At 31.2% G+C, this 27,867-nt stretch overlaps 2 protein-coding genes across 3 annotated transcripts; one reads left to right on the forward strand and one right to left on the reverse strand.

Moving 5' to 3' along the window:
* On the forward strand, positions 1-27,616 carry LOC127731054 (coiled-coil domain-containing protein 34-like). 2 transcript variants are annotated; one of them, XM_052239856.1, is made up of 5 exons: positions 1-124; positions 9,847-10,110; positions 12,453-12,985; positions 19,818-19,835; positions 26,719-27,616. In XM_052239856.1, exons 2-5 carry the CDS (start codon positions 9,863-9,865, stop codon positions 26,862-26,864), a joined length of 945 nt encoding a protein of 314 aa, XP_052095816.1. In that variant the 5' UTR covers positions 1-124; positions 9,847-9,862; the 3' UTR covers positions 26,865-27,616. The 2 variants fall into 2 exon arrangements, with proteins under 2 accessions (XP_052095816.1, XP_052095817.1); XM_052239857.1 differs by lacking the exon at positions 19,818-19,835 and having other exon boundaries at positions 26,719-27,614.
* Positions 17,593-24,816, reverse strand: LOC127731053 (mRNA export factor GLE1-like). The gene is made up of 12 exons (XM_052239855.1): positions 24,707-24,816; positions 23,441-23,871; positions 23,028-23,228; positions 22,728-22,829; positions 22,119-22,478; positions 21,745-21,917; positions 21,260-21,390; positions 20,475-20,594; positions 20,050-20,204; positions 19,292-19,492; positions 18,853-18,951; positions 17,593-18,075 (listed from the first exon to the last, which is right to left on the reverse strand). Exons 2-12 carry the CDS (start codon positions 23,867-23,869, stop codon positions 17,872-17,874), a joined length of 2,175 nt encoding a protein of 724 aa, XP_052095815.1. The 5' UTR covers positions 23,870-23,871; positions 24,707-24,816; the 3' UTR covers positions 17,593-17,871.
* Positions 27,617-27,867: the final 251 nt, after the last annotated feature.

Below are 27,867 nucleotides of genomic sequence, written 5' to 3' on the forward strand. Positions count from 1 at the left end.
TCCTAGCGCCAGATGAAATCTGAGTTTTGACTTGCGAAGTATATAGAAAGGCAGAAGATAATTTCTTTACACGTTGAAAAAGCAGAGATTTTAAATCAAATTTTCTCTCAACAACCGAAAATAGGTAGCCAAAATTTAGCACTTGATTCAGTTCAGAGAATACCCAGAATGAACCGCTCATTGCAGATTGCAGTTCTCTAACTCTATTATAATGAGTATATTCTAAAATTCATCAAATCAAAATAATTTATGATTTCTTGGCAGGGCTATCTTAGCTTTTGGCTTTGCCATTTTCCAGGGAACGATCAACTGCGAGGCAGGTGTTAATTGTGAGACAGGATTGCTTCCCTTAGTTTATGTAGTAAATACAGCGACTGAGCTAGGGTCTAGTAGGGAAGTACTCAGTCGGTTAAAGCGCTGCCTTGTAACACAGAGGTCCCAGGTTTGAGTCCTGGAGAAGACAGTCTTTGCGCTCATCCACAGGCCCACCAGCCCAGGCATGTAAAACTTCTGTTGGGCCTGTAAAAATCATCTCCACAATATAATCTAACTAAAATTTTCTTAAAATTCAGCTTCGGGCCTTTAGATTCAAAAGTCTTTTGTGAAGACTGAGAAGACAATGTGATTTTATAAGAAGAATCATGCTTTCTGGTTACATTTGACGCCCAATTAAAAAACCAACAACCAACAAAAGAAAATCATGCTGTCAGTAGGCCACTTCAAGGTTATTGCAGGCATATAGACCTTATCGCTATTTATTATTTTGGAATCTGTGACACTTGACCCGAGAATCTGCGACACTTGAACTATTGGCGTCATACAACAAGCACTTTTCCTTTGTGGCGTCAGACATTTTCTATTATGACGTCAAAATTTTACGGGAACCTTTGTGATGTCCAGTAATGATTGACAAATAGCGTTAAGGTGTATTGAATAGGGGGAGATTTTTTGGATGAAGGTGGAAATAGTAAAAACGTTAGGGAAAACCTATGAATGTTTCCAATAGTAAAAACGTTAGGGAAAACCTATGAATGTTTCCAAGCAACTGTTCTGTTTCAATGATGTTTTCCCATGTTTTTTAAAGCATTTTTACCTCCATTATGAAAATCTGCCCCTTTTCAATATGGCTGCCATAACTGTCAAAGGGCCTATTGACGGTGCAATCATGTCCTGTAAACAATTCCAATCATTATGATCCAATTACAGATTTTTTTTAAAGTCTGATTTCAGTATCAACATATTATTTTGACTGGTCCCGACATCAATTTATAATCCGATTAAAGAAATAAGTAGAATAGGCACTGTCAAAGTTGACTTCCGGGAATCAGTAACTGCACGATCAATCATATAAAGCACAGTTCATACCTACATGCTTGTAATATTTCTCTTCAACACATTATATCATTTGTATATTACAATGTCAGTCAGTCAGTCATGCATCATCCGACCAAAATCAGTTGTCGGTAAAATCTGGAAATCTAAAGTTTTCACTGAAACCAGTTCTAATTAAGACTTGGTATCTGATAGTTTGAGCATGCTTGGTAAAAATAACACAAACTCATTTAATGTTTTCAAAGAATTCTGTAGTTTTCTACATAATGAATTATGAATTTATAAAGAAAAAGTCAGCGGGTACAATATATAAGGTGTAAACATAATAATGAGGACAAAAACATCATATCTAAATCTTTTAATATGAATTTGGCTCCAGACATATGGGCTTGTGAGTTGCCTATATTTGTCTACCCAGCATAATTGCTGGACTAGTCCAATGGTCCTGCACATTTTGGAAAGCCTTCAGTGCAGGTATCTTTGCATGCATGTGTTCTATTCCATTATGATCATCTTTTGCATTATCAGACAAAAAAGAAGTCATGGATTTACATTATTCATTGAAAGATATAAGAAGATGTGGTATGAGTGCCAATGAGACAACTCTCCATCCAAGTCAAAATTTATAAAAGTAAACCATTATAGGTCAAAGTACGGTCTTCAACACAGAGCCTTGGTTCACACCGAACAGCAAGCTATAAAGGGCCCCAAAAATTACTAGTACATGTTTGTTAAATGTATGTGGTTTCATATTAGTGTCATTTTATTGCAATTCAATATCTATGGAAGAATTCCATTTGTATATAAAGTAGGGATGTCCATACACAGCTTAACATAACATCCTTCTGTTGTCAGTCATAGCTGAAAAACAGATTCTAAAATATTTGTCTAAAGTTAGTAAAAAAAGGCAAGATGTCTAAAATTATTTTCATTAAAATTTTTATAAGTGCAAATAAAATTGAAATGATTTAAAATATTAATATTCTTATTAAATATATATACATGTATATAATTTGAGACAAATTATATATATATTATGGTGTTAGCCCTGTATAACCATGTGTTATCCAATGGAGACTCTCTGTCATAAAGTTGTCACATGTCTAGACGTGTATAATAGAATAAAAAATTTGATGTGGTGGCATGGTAAGTAACATTATCATCCTTAAAAAAAGCATAAAACATGGTTTTTTTTGTAAAAGTACATTGCAATACCAAGTTCATATTTATATATTATATGAAATCTGTCTGTCATCCATGAAAAAAATACTAAAATTTCAAATCTAAAACTTTGCTGCACAAATTTGCTGGAAATTGTATGCTCTTTAATAAGATGTGACAGGGGTTCAAATTAGCGGTGGTCCGAGGTCCGCGACCTTCCACTTTTGCAATCGGACTTTCGACTTGGTTACTAGCTACGCCCGACGGACCTTCGACTTGAAAGAAAATAAAAAAATAACTTTGAAAACCTTTTTACCAAAGTCCCCAAATAAACGATCTCAAAACGTATTTTCATCTTTATTATTCATGACAGCGATGTTAAGTTTGTTCAACCGCTAGCTTTAAACAGAAAATCGCCGACCAGTAAGTTCAAGTAAGGTGTAAATTTGAGTAAAATCGTATCTGACTTGACAAAAACAACATTGAAAAACAATGGATGCCATGAAGTTCAGTTTCTTGTTTCTTGTATATTCCTCCATTAATTGTGGAGCACTACCCATAGGGTATAATTGTAGCAACTATATACACCTTAGAACATAAGGAAACATTTAATTATGTACAGATGATTGAATTTAGGCAATAATAATTACTAAATAATTAATATTATAACCAATTCATAGAATTGTCATCATAAAATTTTAAAAATAATATTCATAATGTGCCGAGTGTAAGAATAAGTCAAGTAAGAACTGGATATATTTACAAATAAGAATTTAGAATTTAAGTGGTCTTAAATTAAACTTTCTTATAATTGTTAGTTAAAGGTGCTATACGTACATCAGAATTTATAATGAGAAGGTTATTTTATAAGGCTTATGTAAATGGGTTGGGGTTTAGAACAATTCATCATATATACATAAGTTTTCCTTCATAGTTAAAAATTACCTTATTTCGGATCTTATCATTATTCTTTAAAGGTAACTGGATATCTTAAAACTTTGCCAAAATTTTTATTTAATTTAGGTCCTAATAAGTCATAAAATAGTAAGATGGTAAAGTAGGGAACTATTTTATTTTAAAAAAGTTTACTTATACTTATACTGTACTTGTGTTCAAGTTTTTTTTATCCTTTTTGTGCACAGCATGTGCATCTCGTAGCACATATTTCTAGCCAGAGTTTCAATGTTTTCATACACAGTTGATGAGTAACAGTTTATGTCCTTGCTAGTACAGTCCATTATGAGCTGCAGTAAATTCCATTCTTGTATGATCTTCTTGTATGTTGAGGTATCAATTTCATCCATTGTCTGTTCGATTTTTGAGCAATATTAAGATCTTATTTGCTCCAATTCTTTGCAGCGTAGAATAAAATGTTCTAGATCTTCAGAAAATATTTTATACAGAAACTCAAAATTACTTTTTGGCAAATTTTAATGTCAAAATCCAATACAATGTGACAGTATAAGTTTTCTTTATCAGTGATAAATGTTGATAATGCATGTATATGTTTTTAAAGTGTAAACATATTACTGCAATTTCAAGGGGTAATTTTTTTTCAATTTAAATTTTGAAGGGCCTGTTAAAATAGCTGGAAGTTTCTTACTTTATTTTCACAAATAGTACAACTAGATATGATAACTGAATGTAAGCAAAGCAGCATAAGCTCTAGTGGACTTTTAAAATCGAGCTGAAATATGTGTGAGTCCTGAGATAATCATGGCATAATTAGCAATTTAATAGCAATCGTTGAGACAACACACCCATCCACAGTGACACCCTCCCCAATACCAAAAAAAAAAAGATTACTTGAATTAATTATATACAAGACAATTACATTTATCGTGAAAAACCGTGAAACTGACAATGAAATAAGCTAACCTCATACCAAAAGCACATTAATTTTGTATCTAACTGAGTTATGAAATATTTTAAGTAAAAGTAGGACCTGGAATTTAGGTTGTGGACCTTTCAGTTTGGAGAGTCAAAGGTCCTGGACCTTCCAGTACCAAATGTTAATTTGAACCCCTGTGTGAATATTGTAAAGAATGTAATCATCGACATGTTTTTGCAATCATGATGATGATGTTCTCAGTATCATAATGGTATAGACCCAAATCATCCCTTCTACCTTTGGGGAATAATAATTTTGATTCTTACTATTAAGGTCATATTTACATACATGCAGTGTAATAACACAATCTCATTTTTGTTGAACCTGCGACATATAAGCTGCGGAAGCAAGACATACCAGTAGCAATCATACATTAAGATGTTGTTGGCAGCATAAACATTTAGGTTCAGTCTGTGGTTAAAGTTTTTTTTTAGACAAAAAAACTTTGTCAAAACTTTATGGAATTTTATGAAATTTGAAAAGAAGCTTTTTAACGACCAAAAGACAATATCTAGAGCAAAATTTAAAAAATTTTTCTTTCAATTTTTGTTATTTTTCTGATTTTATTTTACCTTTAAAGGGAAACTTCGCAAAAAAATGAAAAATTGATATTATGTCCATTCTGTATAAAAAAGCTCAAATTCATATATATTAAAGTTTTATTCTGCTAGATAAGAGATCACCATCGATTTTAAATTTAGAGTATCAATTCTCTGCGTGCGGCCATTTTGACATCTTCTCGGTTTAGACACCACGATATATCTATAAACCACAAAGGACCAAAACCAACAGTAACCTAATGTAGTCGTAATTGCGTGTCGATATCTTGTCAATTGTACGGTTGTTTTATCCGACTAACAAACTTGATACGGAAAATGTAATTATTTTTTAAATAACCATGGTCTGTCGTTTTTAAAATGTTTATATGGGAATTAGTTAAAAAGTCAAAGTTCAAAGTCATAAATAAGTGTTCCGTGTAAAATTGTTTTCGAAAATCTAATTTGTTCATAACTTTTTTATGTAATAAACTTATTTAAATAAATTTTGGACCTTCCCTTATCTGATCACCAGCATGGCTAAAGGTATTACTCCCAAAGGTATTGTGAGGTGACACGTCCAGGTATTCAAGCGATTTCCTGTCGGGCTTGCAAGTTCATGCATCATTTCACTTCTGAGGGTATTGATCAGTGTACACGGCCGATAACTTGTAACTTTCCATTTTGAACTATCAGGTGTATAATATACATCTCTGTCTTGCGTGTCCGATAGTGATATACTAGTCATTACTAAACTCATACGCTTATTTATAAATAACATTTCTGGTGTAAAGAATATTATTTATGAAAATCTAAATAATTCCAAAAAAAGATTTGATAAAATAAAAATCTATTTACATATTTTTTCCAAGGGTAAATTGGGGAAAATGTAAGCATATACTCGTTGTCAATAATGAAGGACATTTTGAAACATACAAGAAATATTGATTTAACAAAAATGTACGCACTTGTCGATCATTGGTTTATACACCTGGATAGAAAGTTACGGAACTATAGATAGTCGCAATTTAAAATATATACATGTATATTGAATATAAGAAAGAAACATACATTTTGTTTAAATTGGGGTAAAAAATTTGTAAATAGTCCACGTATGCAAACAGTATGTAATCATCGGATGTCGATGGAATATTGTATACCAAAAGAAGAAGAAGAATCAATTAGATTGTTCTCGAACAGTTGAAGAAATTCGTCATCATCACAATTGTTGGGTATAATGTATAATAATGTGAACATGGTTCTGAAAGTACCTTATGCCAAATTTCCTGTTCCGACATGCATGTAATATATATGCCACTGGACGTGCACTAATGATCCCCAAAAAGTCTATTTGAAGAAATAAAGAAACTTCACTTCGGATAGACTGATAGTAGTTGTACAAAAATGTATTAACGAATATCGTATTAACGTCTGATCAGCTAGAGGGTTGATTAATTTATTACGTTAGATTGTTGGTGAATAAGCCATTCCCAAATAGTGCACTTATGCATAAAATATTAAATAAGAGTAACATGAGAAAAAATATAAATACGAAAAGTCGCATATCTGGTAAAAAAAAGTCTCACTATCTATAGGATTTCACGTACAATTGTCATTCTTAATAGAAATAACGGACAGTCATTATAATACATGAATGACGGTACGCGGCTTTGATAAAAAGGGGTGCCGCATATTATTCATCATCAATCTATTTTTTTCAAGTTTATACTTTCCTGTTATTCTTATCAATTAACGCAGAGACATGTCACTATGCATCTCTCGTTAACAACATCAACTATATAAATATCTGAATCTGATGTGACTTACCGTTCATCTCTTGCTTTTTTTTCCCTCTTTTTTTTGATTTGGGCATGCAGGAACATTAACATTGTTAGATATACTTATGGTACCCAGGTTGTTGTTTTTTTTTTTGGGGGCGGGGGGGGGGGGAGGTGGCGTGTTGGAGGTCAAGTCTATCGAAAGTTACAAAATAAGAGCGTTATATTTATAAGAATTTACAAGACGAATTATGTTCTTTGACGTAGGTTTTTTTTTTTTAGTTCAGTGATTTGAATTGAGAAAATATCTAGTCAGAATTTAAATCGTTCCGGCAATCCACCATGTAAGACTCCTCTAAAATCGTGAATTGTCATGCTTCACAATCATCAGAATTTTCTTTGCATTGGTACATTCTGTATCGGTAGTGATTAACCATGACATTTCCGGATATAACAGAGCTACTTGTATATTACCTGCATGTGGTTAGGTGTCGTCCTATGAGGTCTTACGTATACAGTTTCACATTTATAGTGGTTTCTGATATAACAAGGTTTTATGACATTAATTCACACTTCTGCATGTTCAGTATACCACATTTTTATCTTATTTTCAGACCGAAAGGGGATGTGAATATTTTTCAGGAAAAATATTCAGTATCAAAGTATCAAATTAATTTCGGGATTTTTTTTCTTTCTTGGTATTAAATAACAGAAATTTAAAGAATAAACTGCTTGTCCGATTTAGGGGTATTCTTGCCAGTTAAAACAGACTAATAATTATATGTGTATATATGTCTCTGGTATAGACATGGTTTATGAATGAATTATAAGTCTTGCAAAGGTACAAGATATAAAGCACATTGAAAATTTATTCCGCCGGTCTGTCTCCATTCAAAAATAGGGAAAGTTGACATTAAATTGGTTCTGTCTTTTTTTTAAACATCGTTGGTCAAATAGCTTAAGTATTATAAGTTGTGAGACTTAGAATATTTTAATAAGGACATTCCCGATTATGTATAATTTTTTTTTATGTTTTTCACACCTGAAAAGAATATTTGTTCGTAATTATTCGAATCCATTCCAAGAAGGACCTTAAATTTCCTGTCAAATTTTTAAACATCTTTTTTTTCAAATAGCTGAAGTATTTATGAGTTGTGAGATTTAAAATATTTTGATGAGAACATTAATTCCTGAATATGTAAATAAAGATCGCTTTGGATGGACCAAATTATATAATTGCAATTGGTAATGATCTATTTCAAATATTCAAGGTTACCGATTCTAATTTGAAATAGTACAATTTTTAGTTCATACACTCGTGTTTAGAGGGCTCTTATTATTTAAAAATTTATTCAATTAAATTAATTCAGTATTTCATGGTTACAAAAATAGTCAGCGGTCATAATTCATTTACAACTGAGCTTAGGCAAAATATAAAAATATACGACGGCTATCCAGTTATTGTGCTACCTTATTACTCCCCTAAATTAATTTTAATTCTTTTTTATATTTTCTGTGTCTAAAACTATCACTCCCGTTTATCATTCATACGAAATGTTGTTCACACCTGGAACGGTGAACCGTGACGGCTAAAATTCACTGAGTGAAGATCAAAAGATTAGAATTCCAGAATGCTAATCTTTTAATTACCTTGAGTTTAACCACGCATTCAACATTCACTAAGTGTCACAGAACAATACACATAGTATTTACACAGTACAAGCAGGAAATGTTTGCTAGACTGAAGCAAAAAGGTCAGAATACAAACATGTATTTTTAATACACTATCAATCATGTCAGTTTCATATGTTTGTTTAAGGTATTTGTCGGAAAAAAATCATAAAAACTTTCTATTGTATGATTTACTTTTATTACTAAAATTCGTATCAAAAATCCTTAAAACATAAATCCTACAATTTAATTTTAAAAGTTGCACGGCTATCACTTTACTTTCTTTATTTTTAGTTGGTTAATAGCTACACCAAAAATCGTCGATGCGCTTTAAATCGCGTTATTAGATGGTTAACGAACAAGACTTAAATGAGATTAATTCAACTCCCGGCATGCAAAAAGACTTAAACTACGTCACAGAAGTCAGGAAGTTTGAATAGATAAAATTAATAATTCCCAATTTTCTTCTTTATTAGTTTTCATATCCAAATAAATCTTGGTGAATATGTTTTTTATGGTATTATGAACATAATAAGATGATAAGTGAAAAATCGCGAATTTTCCCTTTAACAACTAGATACAATCGAAGGTTAAAGTTTTTCAATCATTAATAACTTTGTCAAAGATACAAGGATACATTGTACATTGTACTTACTTTCTACAGTCAACCTTACACTTTTATACGGACAGCAGCAAATGCTGGCGAAACAAATGGTTCTGCCAAATTTTGTTTACATTCTATCAATAAGTTATTATTTCCCTGAGTTCAATATGCTTTTCCTTATGGATTCTTTGTGTTTAATATTGGTAAAAAACTTTACTTTTTGTTAAAAAACAACACAAACATCTGTATATAAGTACATGTATAATCCTTTCCAAATTGATTCCCCATGTCAGAAATTTGATTAGAAATTCACAAATTTGAAAAAAAACAGCTGTTTTTGCTAGGAGTTCAATGCAGGTGTAATGTGCTATTCTGAATTGATTCTAGGTGTTGACTACAGGCCAAAATCTTACTTTTTTTTTGAAAAAAATCACAAATTTTGAAAACATCTATTTGTGTTTGGTTTGCAAAGAACATGGATATATTAGTATAATTCTTACCAAATTGATTTCCCATGTCACAAATGTGATTAGAAATTCACAAATTTGGAAAAAAACAGCTGTTTTTGTTTGGATTTCAATGAAGGTATAATTTTCTATTCCGAATTATTTCCCTGTGTCAAAAATTATTTGGTTGCCCACCTTACAAAATAACTGCCAAAATATGCAGTGCTTTCATTTTAATAAAACTGTATATTTATAGAGAACACACCCTGACTTAATTCCTGGTATAAAAATTGAATAAAATTCAAACCTCATGAACCTGAATTGCTTTGCTTGCATGAGTGTTGGTTATTTGTTTCTGTGCTTCATAAAAATATATGCAAGTGGATTCCTTGCTGAAAAGTCATTTTCCTAGTTTTCTTTTTTTCAGATTACAACTTAGCAGGATGAGTTTAAGGCCTCGTCCAGTCACTGCCACAGTTACAAAACCAAAATGGATGGAGCCTCAGGTCATAAGGCCTAGATCTAGGTCATTAGAATCCAATGGATCTACTGCATCTTTGACTTCAGTACTTGATCATGACAGTTATGAAAGTGTGGGAGAAAGTGAAGATGAATTACATACAGAGGAAGGGGATCAATATACAAGAAGTGATATAGATAATAGATTACATGAAGATGTTAAAAATAAATGGTAATACCTTGCAATAATTTCTTCAAATATATGTTCATCATTGGTTCAGATTTATATTATATTATATAATGTTTGTGTTAGTTTTTTTAGCTCATTCTACCTATAAGAGGACCATAGAGAAACAATTAAATTAGTCTTGGCTTTGGGCAATTTAGGGATTTTGAAATGAATTGTTTACTTTGCTGAAATTCTTTACTTATAATTGAAAAATTGACAAAAATGGGAAATTACCAATGACAAAAGGTACTGTTGTGAACACCCAAGCAACATGATATAGCTTTTTGCAGAAAAGAAAAGGGAAGTGACAGACAGGAAATCAACTTCTTTGCCCTAGTGGTCCAGTAGCCTGATCCCTGTTTCAATATTTTTTAACCTGTATTTTTATATCCCAGACTGAAGTAGCAGTGATATGTAGTTTTTGACCCGTATGTCTGTCTGTCTCAGTAATTTTCTTTTCTGGATCTTTACTCCAATACTTATATAGAATTGCAACCATACTTCAAAAGTGGTCACACATAATGAGAATAAAAATCCCAACTGATTTTGAGGTCAATTTGTCCAAGGTCAAGGTCAGAGTTACTAAAAATAGACTAAAATTTATGCAGAAAATAGGTTTCAGGATGCTTAATCGAATACCACTTATGGAATTGCAACCTTTCTCTGGTATCCTGTCACATTTAATTAGAGAAAAACCCTTTTGATTTATAGGTCACTATGTCCAAGATCAAGGTCATAGTTTATAAAAATAGACTGAAATTGAACAGAAAAGTGGTTTCCAGATGCAAAATAAAAAACTACATCATATATATGTGGGATTCCAACCTTACTTGCACACATGTAATAAGAGGAACATCCCTAATAAATTTCTAGTCACTAGGTTTAAGGTCAAGGTCATCATCATCAATCTGTATTTATGAATAAACATTGTATTTTTATTGCAACTTTATTCAACCAATCATATTTATAGTTATCAAACCTCTTATGTTAGTTTGACAATGTGTAGCATGTTGCTACTTTGTGTCCATGTTTCAGGTATTCTACAATAGTTTGCCTAATGCTGTCTTTTTCTGTTTTCAAGTGTCATATGCTTAATTTGTCTATGGGAAAGGTGTCTATTACATTTGTACTTTCAAAAGTTATTAATTTCATTTTAGACACAATGGAAAAAGCTTCAATTAAACAGCAATGTATTACCCTTTTAAGCTCACTTTGCCTGAAGAGCCAAGTGAGCTATTCTCATCACTTGGTGTCTATATTTGTTATCATTTGTTAAATTTTACAAAAATCTTCTCTGAGATTCTGGGCCAAATTAAACCAAACTTGGCCACAATCATCATTGGGGTATCTAGTTTAAAAAATGTGTCATATCACCCAGTCTGTCAACCAACATGGCTGACATGGCTAAAAATATAACATAGGGGTAAGCTTTGTCTATTATCTTGGAAAACGCTAGATTGAGAAAATCTGACAAGGGCAGAATTGTTCAGAATATTGAGATCTTCTTACTGTCAATTTTTACACCAAAACTGCCAGACGACTTCTATGAGAGTTATTGTCCTTAAATGATGAGTTTTACCATTTTTTTTATGTTTGCATATTAACATGAAAACTATAATACATTGTCAGAAACCTTGAATACCAAAAAAGAACAGGAAGTCAAGATCTACAAATAAGTCAAACATTGCCAAAATCATCAGTTAACTCCTGAAATGATGATTTTTACCAATTTTGTGTGTTTTTGCCCATTATTATAAAAAACAAATATGATCAGCAAAACAAGATCTGCAAATAGGTCAGCAAAGGCAAAATTGTCAGTTGTCTTCTTATAAGAGTTATTGCCCTTAAATGACATTAATTTTTTAATCTTTTTGGGATTTGGGCAAAAAAGATAGAAGATAATACAGAAAATAATCAGCAATACTAGATCAACAAAAAAGATTTTAGTTATGAATTATATTCTAGTTTACAACCTTGTAAAGTGCCCATTTTTGAAGATGCACATAGACTTAAGTGAGTGATGCAGGCTTTTGAGAGTCTCTAGTTTATAATTGCAATTATTTTCATTACAATTACTTAAGATATTTTAAAGTAATAATTACATCACAAATTACATTTCCAAATTCATTGAAAAAAACTTAACAAACTAACATTATATTGGATATTATATAGAACATAAATTAATTCAAATTATTTTAAGTTGTGAAAATAACACTGTTTTTCCATTGAACTTAAAAGTAAAAGTTTACACTGTTAATTAAGGTCCAACAGGAGAAAGTTAGAAAATTGGAAGAGAAAAAGATAATTGTATGAACATGGATAAATGATTTTCTTGTCCTTTTCAGCATTATATCAGAATCTTCATCACAATACACAGAACAAAAGGAACCTCAGTTGTCATCATGGGAAAAATGGTTGATTCAAAAAAGTAAAAGTGAAAGGAAAAAACAAAGAGAAATTAGGAGAGCAAAAAAACAAGAAAAAACACAAAAAGAAAAGGAAAAACAGGAAAAGGAAATGAAAGAAAAGAAAGCAGAGGAGAGGAGGAAAGAATGGTTAGAACAAAAAAGTTATGAAGAAAAATTACGTAAAAAGAATGATAGACAGAGAAAAAGATTAGAAAAAGACTTAAAGGAAAATGAAAAGAGACGTATAGCTGTTAAAGCTGAGGGTAATTATGATGAGTGGATGGAAAGAAAAAAGAAAGAAGAAAAAGATTTGAAAAAAGAACAGAAACGAAGACAACAAGAGATAGAACATGCAAAGAAAAAACAACAAATAGACGCACAACATAAATATGAAGAATGGTTACACAGGTCCAAGAACCGACCTAAATCTGTTCCAAATAGTTTTGGTTATACTTCTGGAAAATTAACAGGTATGTGATATCAATGTTGGTTTTTAAAGAAATTGCTTTTATGCTATAGCGTATAGCCATCTTTGTGACCCAGATCAGAGACTCTGCCCAGATCAAGCCAAAGTTTTTTTAATAGCAGATTCCTGGTCTGTCATTCTAAAACTCCTATATGTATGTTTTCTAATGCAATACATGAATTGAACCAGTTGAAAAACATTAGTGGGTTTGAGAAGTTTCAACATATGTTCTTGTAGATGTATTTTTGTATTTAAGTGGACAACCGTTTGACTATCAAAGAACATAGATGTCCGAGTGAAAAAAGTGCATTTTTATACCTGCAATTTCGTTCTTGAGTATTTCAACAAAATATTGAATCATGTCAGTTGTTGATTTAATATTGAAAAATTTTACTGAATTATCTCTTATACGGTTTTATGTTGTTTAATTCGTGTTTATTTTTGAAAGAGGTCAAGTTGCTCTTGTTCATTCATAAAATTATCGTAAAATCACTAAACACGTTATAGTAATGTAATCTTATCTCGCAATATTAGTTTTAAATTAAAAGTAGCACAGTTTACGCATTCCAATTACTCTTACCATGTTTTTAATACTTCCATGAAATAACGGGGCCTGTTATTTATTAAGGGTTTTGCTGTTGATACTGATAGACTCCACTCTGTAAAAAAATGATATAATGACAGTGTCAAATGTCATAATAACCCTAATGATTACCTGTACGTATCTAAAAATAGACCATAACTGATAGTTATGTTAAATATAGTTCCCTGTAATTTTCATGCCTATGTACATATGCACTTATATGAACTGTGAAAAATTTGTTTATATCTTTGGAGCAGTTCATTCAAGTATGTATGTCTTTAGTTTTGTCAACTTACAGGCTAGGTCTGTCATTTTAATTACCGGTAGGTAAGAGTAATGATACGTTACCAGCATGATTGACAACTGCCATGATCACCAAACAATCAGAGACAATGGGCCTTAATTAGAATGTCCAACCTCCTTAAATGCCAATCATATTGACCAAATTACTAATCAATGTCAGTCTTACATAATTAAGCAGATCCTTTATTATACATCTCAATACACAAATACTTGACCTCATTATTGAATACACAAATGTATATATTACATGTTTGATATATAGAAATGATAGATTTATTCATTGCCTATTACTACATAAAATTAAATGATTCTATAAATTATGTGTCTGAAAGATAAATGATTCAGAATAAACAAGATTTTTTTTTCAAAAGAAAAGACAAAATATTAAATAAAGATATAAAAAAGAGATATTCAAATAAGGTCTATATTTTACATGATTAATTTGTGCAATACATGTAATCATATGTAATGAAACAATAATTTAAGTTAAACAAAAGTGATTTGCTCAAAACAGTAATCAAATTTCAAAACTCTTAACTTAGTAAACCCTAGCAATATACTTTTTTTTAGTTTATTCTCCATCAAATTTCTTTGAACAATATTAGTCATTTGAATACAGGAAGTGTATTTTTGCAATGAAGAATGAATCCCTATTTCAATAAAATAAGTTTTTTTAATTTATTTATGTTGAAAAAGTACATTTTCAATGCCCTTTTTTGGAAAATATTAAAACAAAAATTGAATTTAAATGCATCCTACACCTTTTAATCTTCATAGTCATATAATTATGATAATTGTTTTCAAAATCAATAAGCAGTTCTTAGAAGAGAAAAATATTATACCTATGTTTCAAGTTACAAAATGTCCCAAAACAACAATTTTTATTTTAATTTTTGGAAAAAATCAAGTCTGTCTGTTTGTCCCATGTCCTACAAGGATAACTAATAAACTTTATTAGAAGAATCTTTATTTGGTAGTTTCTTCTGTTTTTAAAGATAAACTGTAAACGGTGAAACATGTAACAGGGAACATTTTTTGGTTAAGATTAATTGCAATTTAAACTAAATTGGTGACCCACTCTCATCGATTCATATTTAGCTCATTTGCAATAGTGCTTCATGTATATTAATGTTCTTTTTTGTCCACAACATACTTAAATATAATTTGAAATTATTCAAACTACTCTTCCAAACTTTCCATGAGTGATTTCCATCACTTTGATTGTAAGAAAGCTGTCAATTAATAAAAAAATAGTAGATTTTTGCCTAAATGTCATGCTTGTTTTGAAAGCCAAAAATGTATGATTATATAGCTAAGAAAAACAGCAAAGGAATTCTTGTTAAGGCCTGAACAGATTTCCTGATCATGATTTTGTGTCTGGATGCGCCATTTCATGAACCCATGCGTCTGGGGTAAGTGTCCTGATTTGATGGATAATCTTGGTGATTACAGAACTCATACAATTACTAGACCTTGGTACCAGTATATATATATATATATATAATACATGTATGTATCCTCGGGGAGGAAGTAAAGAAACAGATCTACTCTAACATCGTTAGGTTGATTTTCAAGGCACTTTATACATATTCTAACGCCTGGTATTTCTTAATCATAAGAAATCCGATGGACAAGGTATAATTTGCAGTTGTCACTACACATAGGCAGACATATACATATATTAATTTACAGTGATTGTATGATTCTAAAAATAGATTAGCATCCTGTAATTATACTGAAGAGATGAGTAGATGATCATTTCTGTACACTAAAAAAATACTTTGTGTATTGTATCAGATATCCTTGTTTAATTCCTACGAGAAGGTAACACCTCCCAAAACGAAAGCTGATTTTTATCAGCTATAGTTAGAGGAGGGGATAAGGTGTCTGGGCAATGCTAGGCGTTGTTGTCGTAGAAGTTAGAAATAAAAAGTACAGGTTCCAGCCCCGCTCGGGGAGGAAGTAAAGAAACAGATCTACTCTAAAATCGTTAGGTTGATTTTCTAGGCACTTTATACATATTCTAACGCCTGGTATTTCTTAATCATAAGAAATCAGATGGACAAGGTATAATTTGCAGTTGTCACTACACATAGGCAGACATAATACATGTATGTAATATAAGTAAAATGATTGACAGCTTGAACTAATATTAGACACTGATCACATTTCTATTTATCCATGGCGGCTCCCACAAGTCAGTATTGCATTTGACTTACAAGGTGGTCAGAACGTATACAATTACTATACCTTAGCTGAGAAAAATCAATAAAAGATGAAAGAATCATTAAAATTATAATTAAACTGGTAAAGTTATATAATAAGATTAAGATCAACCTCATCTGATAGCATTCAATGTCAGGTTATGATTTTGATTGTACCATAGGTTCAGTGTTCATGTCTTATCCTGATTTTGATTGTACCATAGGTTCAGTGTTCATGTCTTATCCTGATTTTGATTGTACCATAGGTTCAGTGTTCATGTCTTATCCTGATTTTGATTGTACCATAGGTTCAGTGTTCATGTCTTATCCTGATTTTGATTGTACCATAGGTTCAGAGTTCATGTCTTATTCTGATTTTGATTGTACCATAGATTCAGTGTTCATGTCTTATCCTGATTTTGATTGTACCACAGGTTCAGTGTTCATGTCTTATTCTGATTTTGTTTGTGCCATCGGTTCAGTCATAGAAATTGGGGTTTGGCATTTACAGGACCGAATTGATGATTCTTCAAATTTTTCTTAGGAATGAATTATAAAATTAACAAAAATCGACAGGACCAAATATATTTTTACAGGACATGTCCTGTGGGTCCTGTGCTAATTTTGAGGACTGCCAGTTTAATGATCATCAACTTCATGTCTGATTGTACTCCATGTTCAGTGTTCATGTCTGATTCTGATTTTGATTGTACCACAGGTTCAGTGTTCATGTCTGATTCTGATTGTGTTTGTACCGTAGGTTCAGTGTTCATGTCACAATCTGATTTTGATTGTACCACAAGTCCAGTGTTCATGTCTGATTCTGTTTTGATTGTACCACAGATTCAGTGTTCATGTTATATAATGATTTTGATTATATCACAGGTTCAGTGTTCATGTCAGTTCTGTTTTTGTTGTACCACAGGTTTATTGTTCATGACAGATTATGATTTTGATGGTACCACAGGTTCAGTGTTCATGTCTGATTCTGATTTTGTTTTACCACAGGTTCAGTGTTCATGTCAGAATCTGTATACATGGCATATTTATACAATGTTCAGATTTTGAAAACACACTTACTGTTGGTGTGAAATACATGACAGTATTTATTTGTAGGTAACTAAGAAGAAATTTCCACATCTCATAGTAATCATAATCTTCATTTGAAATGAAAGTCAGAGATTTTCTTAATAATTCTTTAATTTTATTAAAAAAAAGAAATAAATAGCTATAACATCAATATAAAGAAAAATCTAAAAGGCTTTATAAAAGTGAACTACAACAGGTACAAAATGTATATAAGTAACAAAGAGTATACATAACAATAAGAAACCATTTAAAAATATTGCAGTAGTTAAGATAAGTATATGAAATTTCAAACTACAAGTTAATATATATATTAATCTTATCATTGCACTTCACTTTGTTGTAGTTTATAGTATGTATGTGTATACATATATATGTGCATTTGTGACATACATGTATTCAATAATATATAAATATAAAAACTTTAGATGAAAATTACATTTTAAAAATAATAACAAACATCAATATGTAGAATAGATTTGAGTTAAGTTAAAGCTCATTTATCTCAGGATAAGAAATAGTTCAAACTTGAACAGTTTTCGATTTCCGTTCTGTCTTGGTTGTGTATGACAACCCTAAATATAGTTTTAATGTATATAATATACCCTTCTACTTTATGCTAGAACACAATTAGTTGTATTAAATGCAAAGCATTAAACAAAGTTATGTTCAAATTATAATATCGTTGTAAGTATGTTTTGTATGATTGAAGTTTTATGATTCAACAGACTGTTGTGTTGGTTGTTGTTCTTGTTGAGTAGTCTCCCCTCCCTGTACTTCCTGTTGTGTAGAGAGTTCTTGTTGCTGAGTTTCCTCTTTTCCATCAGATTCCTGTTGAACTGATGGTGGTGATAACTTATCTTTCATATCCTTAATGACATCAGAATGATCACGATAATCTGAAGGTGTTCTTTTTAACTAAAAAAAAACCCAGAATAAAACAAATTTGAGCAATCTTCAAAACAAGGATTTGTACAGTGAGACAAATCCTTGTCCAAAATGACTTCTTAATATTTTACTTGAAAGTAATAATTTGAACTTTTTGTATATATCTAATAGACAATTTTATTTCTACAAAGAATTGAAATACTTGTGTAACTGAAAGTAATTGGTAACTTAATTTATATACATACATGTTAATAAGATAAGAGATTTAGGTGTTTAATAAGCTCCTCTTTCCCTGACATCATAGAATGAGACTTATTACAGAATTAATACTTGCAATGAGTAACCCAACGAGTGCCACTGGTGAAGCAGGAACTGTTTACCAATTGGGAGCACCTGATTTCAATCCCAGTTAAGGTTGGGGTTACATGCTCAATCTTTATTTTTGTGTATAGTGAGTTGTTGATTTGTGGCCATGTTGTTGTATGTTTTTTTTTACTCAAGGTTTTTGATTGCCTCCTCTCTATCTTCTCCCTCCTTTTAACATGCCTGATCGTTTGATTACAGAGACGATTTTATTACTCCATAAGCCATTAATATCATAATTGTAATTATTTTTAGGATAACAATAATCATTTTAATAATGTTAAATAATTTGTGATTTTGTGTTAAGAAAAAGATAAGAAAATCCCATACAAGTGCATGGCTTAAAAATAATTTGTTACTACATATATAACTTATTAGTTTTAACCAGTTCAGTACAGTCAATAAGTTTGAACAAACATTTCTGATCATGTTAATTCTACATACCACATCTTTAACTGTTGTATCAGCATCATTGGCCAGTAGTAATGTTACTAAATCTTCATTGTTTAATCCCATAGCATAATGTAAGGGTGTTCTGTTCATCTGGAGAAAAATAAAAACCGCAATTTATAAAAAGTATAATTATGGTAGGACAGTTTAGTTGTAATAGTGTAATATTCATTAAATGGCCATATGTCTTGTCCATATTACTGGAATTAACTTAATGTGAGAAAAATATGGTCTGTAGCAGAGACAGATTTCAGCTTTTTTGTTCACATTATATCAGTGTTGATTGTAATTTGACTATTAAAATGTAAAGTTAGAGGTACAGTACAATTTTTTCACCTCTTATGTAAGTAAGGAAATTTTTGATGAAAACGGACTTGTTTGACTCATAGATGATAGTCTTTCCATGCGACTTACATTAATAAGAATGACTTACATGATCTTTACATTTGACTGTAGCTGGGAAAGACTTTGCTATATAGTCTACAACCTCATTATTTTCTGTCAGCACTGCTATATGTAACGGACATCGACCCATGTTGTCCCTAGCTGTAGCTAATTTTTTACGTTCTAAGGTTTGTTGAACATCTCGTAAAACACCCTTTTGTACCACTGTGAAAACTTCTTGTATTTTTTTCTAAAAAATGACAACACATATTTCAATATTTACATGTACTGTAAATTTATAGATAGCTTTAAGGGCAGTCCTCTTCTCTCTTTTTCACAAAAATCACTATATACATGTAGTAAAAGTAAATTTGATAAAAACAGTTTAGGTTACCTCTGACATTATTTTTTCCTTTTAGCATTTCTCATTGTGAATTTTAAAAAGACTGTCTGGTGGGAATTATTTTTAGTTTTCGACCTAAGCAAAATTAAAGCAGAAACTATTTCAGATAAAATGATGTGTACTAAATAAATATCTGGCTGGATAATGAAACCTTTTTTTCAAACTTTTGTAGGAGATTATATAATTGAAGGTAAGGTATCTGCATAGCTAGGATATAGATATAGTCACAATTCCTTTAGCTAGACATAATTTACCACAATGTTATAAAGATTGAAGTGTATGCACAATTTTTGTTTATCTCAATTTTAAAAAGAAATTTTTTTCGAGATGTCTTTTCATGAGGCAGGCAGTATGATCAATGATAAATTTGAAATAAACAGAATTTTCCTGCCCATTAAACTCACCATATAGTCTGGTATAGAAGAAGTAAATTGTTTTAAGTCCTCTGATTGGTCAGTGATAGACTCCAGAATAGATTCCAGTTTGTCATATCCTTCCAACACTAATTGTTCTAATTCATCAACATTCTCTTCCTTTAACAAATCTCTAACATAATTATCTACAATATACAATTAAATAGAATTATATCTGTGCATTCATATATCACCAATAACATTTCAGTTATTAAATAACCTACAAACTATCAAAATTTTACTTAACAATCTGTTTTCACTGTGATTCCAATGAAGGATTGGCTAATAAAAAGGATTATAAGTTCAGTGATTAATCAGAGTATCCAAATAACATTTGAAAAAATGGTTTTCTGGTTTGGTGGAAGTGCAATATTTTCATAAATAATATGATTGTAAATGTATACAAATCTACCAACCTATAGCCTGTACATTGTCTGAGATTCCAGCAACCTCAGCTAAATCCCTAGCTGTCCTTTGATCAGCATCACGCTCAGCAATACTATATCCCATATTAATCAATGTTCTCATGTCAGCACCTAGTACAAATAAATGTTTATAACATCAAGTGATGCAGTATAAATTTTCATATTACTATAATTTTTTTTTTTCAATCCTATAGCTGAAGATTTTTCAGTTAAATTGTTTGGTCATTTGGAGCAATTTTGCATGTTTTAAATATAGAGTGAAATAACAGTGTAATCAGTTTATTTACTTAGCTGTGCAGTATGGGTTTCACTCATTGCTGAAGGCAGTATGGTGACCTATAGTTGCTAACATTTAAGTTGTTTGGTCTCTGGTGGATAATTGATACCACATCTCATTATTTTATATTACAGCACAAAGCATGTATAATGTAATATAGGAAATCATACATCATGTGACTCCTTTTTCTGATATTTATTACCAGCTGTGATTTTAGTTGCTTCTGCATTGGTTATGTGATATATGATACATTACTGTGAAAATTTTGTGAATTTGGATTTGATGTATCATTCATGATTGAAAAAAAAACCAGACTGGTACCCTGCATTGTGTAAACTTCTTTGAGAATATATGTTTGTCCAGGTCACACTTTTATTGGGAGAAGTGTTCTTCATGTTTGTAACCAGATGGCTGTAAATAATGTCCTCTTATAACATTATTTGCAGGACAATGTAAGAAAAAGTGAGATATTCAATATTATCAAGGGAGATAATTTTACCTTCCTGTGCTGCCAATCTGTGTAACTCAGTCTGTCCTTTACTGTCTTTTTCTTTACTTGGAGTTTCTTCCTCTCCTTCTTCTGTCACAGTCTCAAGATTTGGTCTTTGTGCCAAAGCTGCCTCTTTAGCTCTGTGTTGTTAAAAATTGACTTGACGAGATATTAACTAACATATGCAACATAAAAGTACTGGTAAATGAAACTCTACTACAACTGATTATACATGAAAATCTTTGCATGATTTTCTTACCCCCTCCCCCCCCCCCCCCCCCCCCCCCCCCCCCCCCCCCCCAAAAAAACAAAAAACATACAAAAAAACAAAAAAACCTATATTTCCATTTCTTCAAAAATATTTCTTTCCCAAAAAAATCATTTCTGTCTGCAGCAAAGTAAATCTACAGATAAATGAAGAGAATTAATACTCAATATTTCAATTAATACAACAAAACATCCCATCCTCTAATAACTACAATCACAATACTTACTTTCTTTGGAGTTCCTCTTGTTCCTTCTTCTTTCTCTCTTCTTCCTCTTTTATTTTTCTTTGTCTTTCTTCTTCTTCTAGTTGTTTCTGTTCAGTCTTTATCCTCTCTTTCCTTTCTGCCTCCAAGACTTTCTCTTCCTCTGCTTGTTTCAGATTTTCAATCAGAGCTTCTTGCTGAAATACAAGATATGTTTGTAATACAACACAAATAAGTCAAAATTAACATTGAAGTTAAAGATATGTTTGTAAAAACTAATATAGGGTAAAAAAAACGAAAATAACCACTAAGATTTGCTGCTAAGAAAGGGAATTTTAAAAAGTTCATGGTAATGTAGTAGATAATGTATGTTTTGCGATGATTTTTTTCAGTTTTACCTGCATGTTATGGTCCATATTCTCTCTGTATTTATATAGCCACTTTGACAAATACTCAATGGGGTCTTTTGGTCGTTTTTCAGCCAATTCAGCCAAAGCAAATGTTAATGCTGATCCTAAATGCTCTGCTACATATTTTCCATCAATTGTTGTTGGTTTGGTGCCAGTACGAGGCCTGGTATCTTGAGAAACATATATACGACGATAACTTCTAGCACTGCCACTACTTTTATCTGAGACTTCTGGTTTTTCCTCTGTTGTAACAACAGCACTATCCAATATTTCTTTGAATTTTTCCTTTAAACCTACAACTCCAATTTTCATTGGATCATCATAGTAATCTTTTGGTGTGCATCCATTCTGAAATTACAAAACAAATAATCAGTTTCAGTCTTTGAATTGTAAGAAGACACTTGGAAATAGTCTATTTTTATCTTGAATTTTGCAAAAACTATTAAGAAATTTACTGCATTTTTTCCACTTTGAAAGTATGACAGATTTGGGGGCAGTTTATCATAATGATCATCACAAGAAACAATGGAAAGGATACATGATGTTACTGGTTGAATGGGACATTGATTTAATGGTGTATACACACTTTAAACTTACAATATCTTTAATACTTTCATCACCTCCAGCCTCCTTTAGAAGTTCATACATATGTCCTCCATCCTGTTTCCCTCCAGCATAATGAAATGGTGTTCTTCCCATCTGTTAATATAATCACAAATCTATCAGTCATCATAATTAATGATTCAAATCAAACTTTGAAAACATCTTTATATATTATATTATTGTTATTTATGTGCTATTACATTATAAGTCACTAAGCCTAAGCAATCATCTCCCATGCTAAAGCATGACACTATAGAATTTTAAGATTTTGATATATTTAAGCCAAATACTTACCCCATCTTGGAAATTTATTGCTTCTTTGAATTCTTTGACCATTTCATGTACTACATCCATTTGAGACAAAACAACAGCTTTCTGGAAGGGAGGTAATCCAGTTTTGTCTGCAGCCTCTAGTAATTTCTTTCGATCAAGTAAATTTTTTAGCTCTCTAACTTTTTCCTGTTCAACAGCCTCATGTACTTGCTTTATCTTTGTCTGAAATTTGAAGGTCTCTCATGATTCTTGTTAGAAGTGAATACAAGTTGAAGATTTATATGTTGTTACTTATTCAAAGATATTTATTGTATGAATTCAAAACACAATTTATTCTATGTGAACTAGGTAATATTTACTATTTTTGACTTTAAATAAGTCTTTAAGAAAATTGTTTGTACAGATATAAATAAGATTGCAGGGGACATATTTACCTGAAATTCAGGCAGTTTAGACATAAAACCTTCTAGATCTTCTGACACAGCTTTAGCCTGTTCAATAGTAACAGGCCAGATTTCCCATCCAGATAAACACAGCTTTTCCAGTTGATCCATATCACCTTTCATGATAAGTTCCTTAATGTGAAGATTCAGGGCTGTCTCAGCTTCATCTGGATAGTTACATTTGGATATAAGATCAGCTACTGTCTGGCCATCACTTCTTCGAATTGAAATATCTACTTTCTCTAACAGGAGTTTGAAAATGTCAACTGGTGCTCCTAATTGGACAGCTGCATGGAGATAGGTTGTTCCGTCTGTATTTCTGACTAATGGGCTCTCTCCCTTGTTTAATAGTTCTTTCACATCGTTGATATTTTTATCCTTTATGGCTTGATAAAGTTTATTTGTTTCAAAGTCTGCCATTTCTGAAAATTGTTATAAAATTCATAAGAATAGCCTTTTGACCAGTATTTAATTATGAACCTTTAGACAAAATATTTCAGACTATAAAAAGTTGGACATATAATTGTAAAAGTATATACTGTATTATTACTTTATGGAGTTTTAACATTAAAATTGTTAGCAGATGTTTCCTTTACATAAATAGTATGGTATAAAGTCAAATCTAGTATCTAACTTTAAAGACAGTCCTTTCAAGCATCAGAATTTGATCAACCAATATATAACTTATATGCAGTTTTTGTTGGTTTTTGTTTTGTTTATTTGTTTGTTTTGTTTTTGTTTTTGTTTGTTTTTGTTGTTGTTGGAATTTTGGATGAAGGGGCATTTGGGGTGTCTGTAAGGGAAAACCACTTTTTTTAAGTAATAGAAAAGATTGAAAAAAAGCATTATTCATTTTAAAAACTCCTTTCATTCCCATCTTTTGGTCTACTCCCCTTTTACAGGTATAAATGTATATTGAAAGATTTGATATATAATCCTAGTCCATTCATATCTCATTGAAACATAAGTTACATAACCCAGTGATTTCTAATTAATTCAAAATTGTTGTTGTATGTTTTCAGAACCTATAAATTTCACTTAATGAAGAGGAATCATTGTCTAGAAATATATATCATCTAGCTACAGATGAACTATAAATTATGTATAAACTGTCTGTTGAATTATTCATAATTATTCAAAACTCCCCCCTATTATTGCCTATTTATATTAAAGCCCGCTCATGTTTCCAAAATGAAATATATATGCATTACCCTCATAATAAATCACCCATAAAGATCAAGTATAATCTATGATTACCTGTTATAAACAATAGGTGTTTAGTATAAATCCAATGTTCATCAACAGTTTACCTGATCAGACAGGTGTAAGGTTGTCAGGTAGATTGTTTACCTTGGTGATCAGTGGGGCCACAGTGGGAGATTTAAGTCATTTAAAAGCTTTTTAAATTTACCTGTAAATACGTATTTATTTTAATTGAATGTGAAAAAGCCTGTAAGTCTCTGAATAGACATTTTAACATAATACATGATATTAATAATTCCACTTAATAATGGGATATGTATTGAAAAATTTCAAAATTTATGATTAATCTTGAGAACATTATACAAAATAGTTCTTAGAGTCTATTTTATGCAATGTATTGTGTTAGTATATTACAGCAAATATGAAAGCATTTCATTAGATGTTTATTGTTTATTTTAAATATTGTAAGTAGTGATAAAAAATATAAATACTTTGCTGTTAAAAAATATTAATTGCAATAACCAAATTGTAAGATTCAACAGAATCTAGAAAAATGAACCCAAATTTGAACAGTCTTTTTTACATTTGATCATATTTCTACTTTGAACAGTCTATTTTTAAATTTACATTTGATCGTATTTCTACTTTGAATGTAACACTCACACATAGACAATTTTAATTACTTTCTTGTTAGTATTTACTAAACGTTTCTACTTGTAAGTTCAGTAAGTAATACAGGATACTCTGACTGGCACTGTAATCTGAGTCTTTGTTATAACAGCTAAAGTGCAATTAAGGATAAAAATAAGAAAGTTCAGAATTAAATATTTTTTTCAAACAAATGTATTTTAGTTAAGTTTTCAAAATGAAAGAGTAAATCTCAAATGGTGGGAATGTGATAATAAGTGAAAGCTGTGGGAAAATGAATGAAACATAATAATCAATAAGACTTTTAATTATGAATAGATAAAACAGTGTGAAAAAGGACTGTGTTCTGTTATTAAATGGATTTAGTTGCCTTAGTGAAAATAATTTTGGCTAGTGCCTTTCCTGATAAAATCTTACAATTTGGTTATTGCAATTAATATTTTTTAACAGCAAAGTATTTATATTTTTTATCACTACTTACAATATTTAAAATAAACAATAAACATCTAATGAAATCTTGAATTTTTCTCCCCCAGTTTTCCTTAGACTGACTCACTGAAAAGCTGTGTACATGGAGTAGTATATTTTGGTATGATTAAAGTTTAGGTAAAATGGAAGTAGAGTACAGTTACATTGTGAATTGTGAAACCCTTGAAGAAGAAAGAAAGAAACTATAATTATTGTTGGTCAGATCCTTATATCAACTATTAACTCAACAAATATTGTTATATTATAAAAATCATATAAATTTATCAAAGTCATAAATGTGAAAGTCAGTCCTTCAAGTTAGTTTGAATTGTGTTGTTCACAAATGTATGCAATTACTTTACCCAATAGTTATGTTTAGATGTATGTAAATTAAAAATAAGGAGATGTGGTATGATTGGCAATGAGACAACTAACCACCAGCAACCAAAGGACGGGATATTAACAACTATAGGGCACTGTACAGCCTTCAACAATTAGCAAAACCCATACTGTGTAGTAAGCTATAAAATGCATGAAAAAATGTGAAAGAATTCAAAAGAGAAAACCAATGGCCTGATTTCTGTAAAGCAAATAAGGCAGACGGCAACCAATGAAAACCACTGCGTTTCAGGTTCCTGGTTTTGGACAGGCACATAAAGAATGTGGGTTAAACTTGTTTGTGAGCGATCAACCCTCCCCTAACCTAGGTCAGTGGTGTTACAGCACAACATAAGAACAAATTTGTTTTCTATAACTATGAAAAAGCAGTTTTATGAGAAGTAAAGTAATTGTAAACACTTACTGTGCTTGTTGTATATTTAACAGTAGTTATCCTCTTCCCAGGTGACCTTTATATCTGTTTGTTTGCAAAGAACATTTGCAGTTAGTCAATAGATGTAAATATCAGACCATTTTATATATATTAAACTAATGATATATTATGATTTCAGGTTACCATGACACTAATGCATATCCAGTGCCAACATTCTACAATCCTTTACCATGGCAACCAATACCTATTCCAAGACAGAAACAAGAGAAAAAAGTCAGACCCAAAACAAAACGATATGTGTGGAAGCCTGAAAAATATTTGTAACTGTTAATTGATGTTTAGTATTGTAAACTAGTATTTTTTATACGACCGCAAAAATTAAAAATTTTTTGGTCGTATATTGGTATGACGTTGGCGTTGGCGTCGTCCGGCGTCGTCCGGCGTCGTCCGAAGACACATTGGTTTTCGCACTCTAACTTTAGTTTAAGTGAATGGATCTCCATGAAATTTTACCATAAGGTTCAATACCACGAAAGGAAGGTAGGGATTGATTTTGGGGGTTATGGTACCAACAGTTAAGGAATTAGGGGCCAAAAAGTGGCCAAAAATAAGCATTTTTGTAACTTCCAGACAATAACTTGTGTGTAAGTGTATGGATCTCTCTGACATTGTACCACAAGGTTCCATATCACAAAGGGAAGGCTGTAATTGATTTTGGGGGTAATTGCCTCAAAATTGTAGGAATTAGGGGCCAAAAAAGGGGCAAAAAACAAGCATTTTTCTAGTTTCATGACAATAACTTGTGTGTAAGTGTTTGGATATTTCTGAAATTGTACTACAAGGTTCCATATCACAAAGGGAAAGCTGGAATTGAGTTTGGGGGTAATTGCCTGAAACGTTTAGGAATTGGGGGCCAAAAAGGGGCCAAAAATAAGCATTTTTCTAGTTTCCACACAATAACTTGTGTTCAAGTGTATGGATCTCTCTGAAATTGTACTGCAAGGTACCATACCACAAAGGGAAGGCTGGGATTGAGTTTGGGGGTGATGAATCATAAGGGGGTTCAAAGAATTTGGGGGGGGGGGGGATTTTTTTTTTTTTCTTTTTTTTTCTTTTTTTCCTTTTTTTTTTCTTTTAAAATTTTCCATTTTAAGTTGGTTATTTCTGATTTATATTTAAAAGCAAATTATAATGATATGGTAGGAGATACACACCAAACAGGATGTGTAAATTATTATATAATAAGTATTGTGCAATAGCTAGAAATTTTCAATTGCACAGTATTGCACAATAGCAAGAAATCTTCAATTGCACAGTATTGCGCAAT

The sequence above is a fragment of the Mytilus californianus genome, unplaced genomic scaffold (assembly GCF_021869535.1).
Source record: "Mytilus californianus isolate M0D057914Y unplaced genomic scaffold, xbMytCali1.0.p SCAF_2, whole genome shotgun sequence".
In the NCBI taxonomy this organism is placed as follows: domain Eukaryota; kingdom Metazoa; phylum Mollusca; class Bivalvia; order Mytilida; family Mytilidae; genus Mytilus; species Mytilus californianus.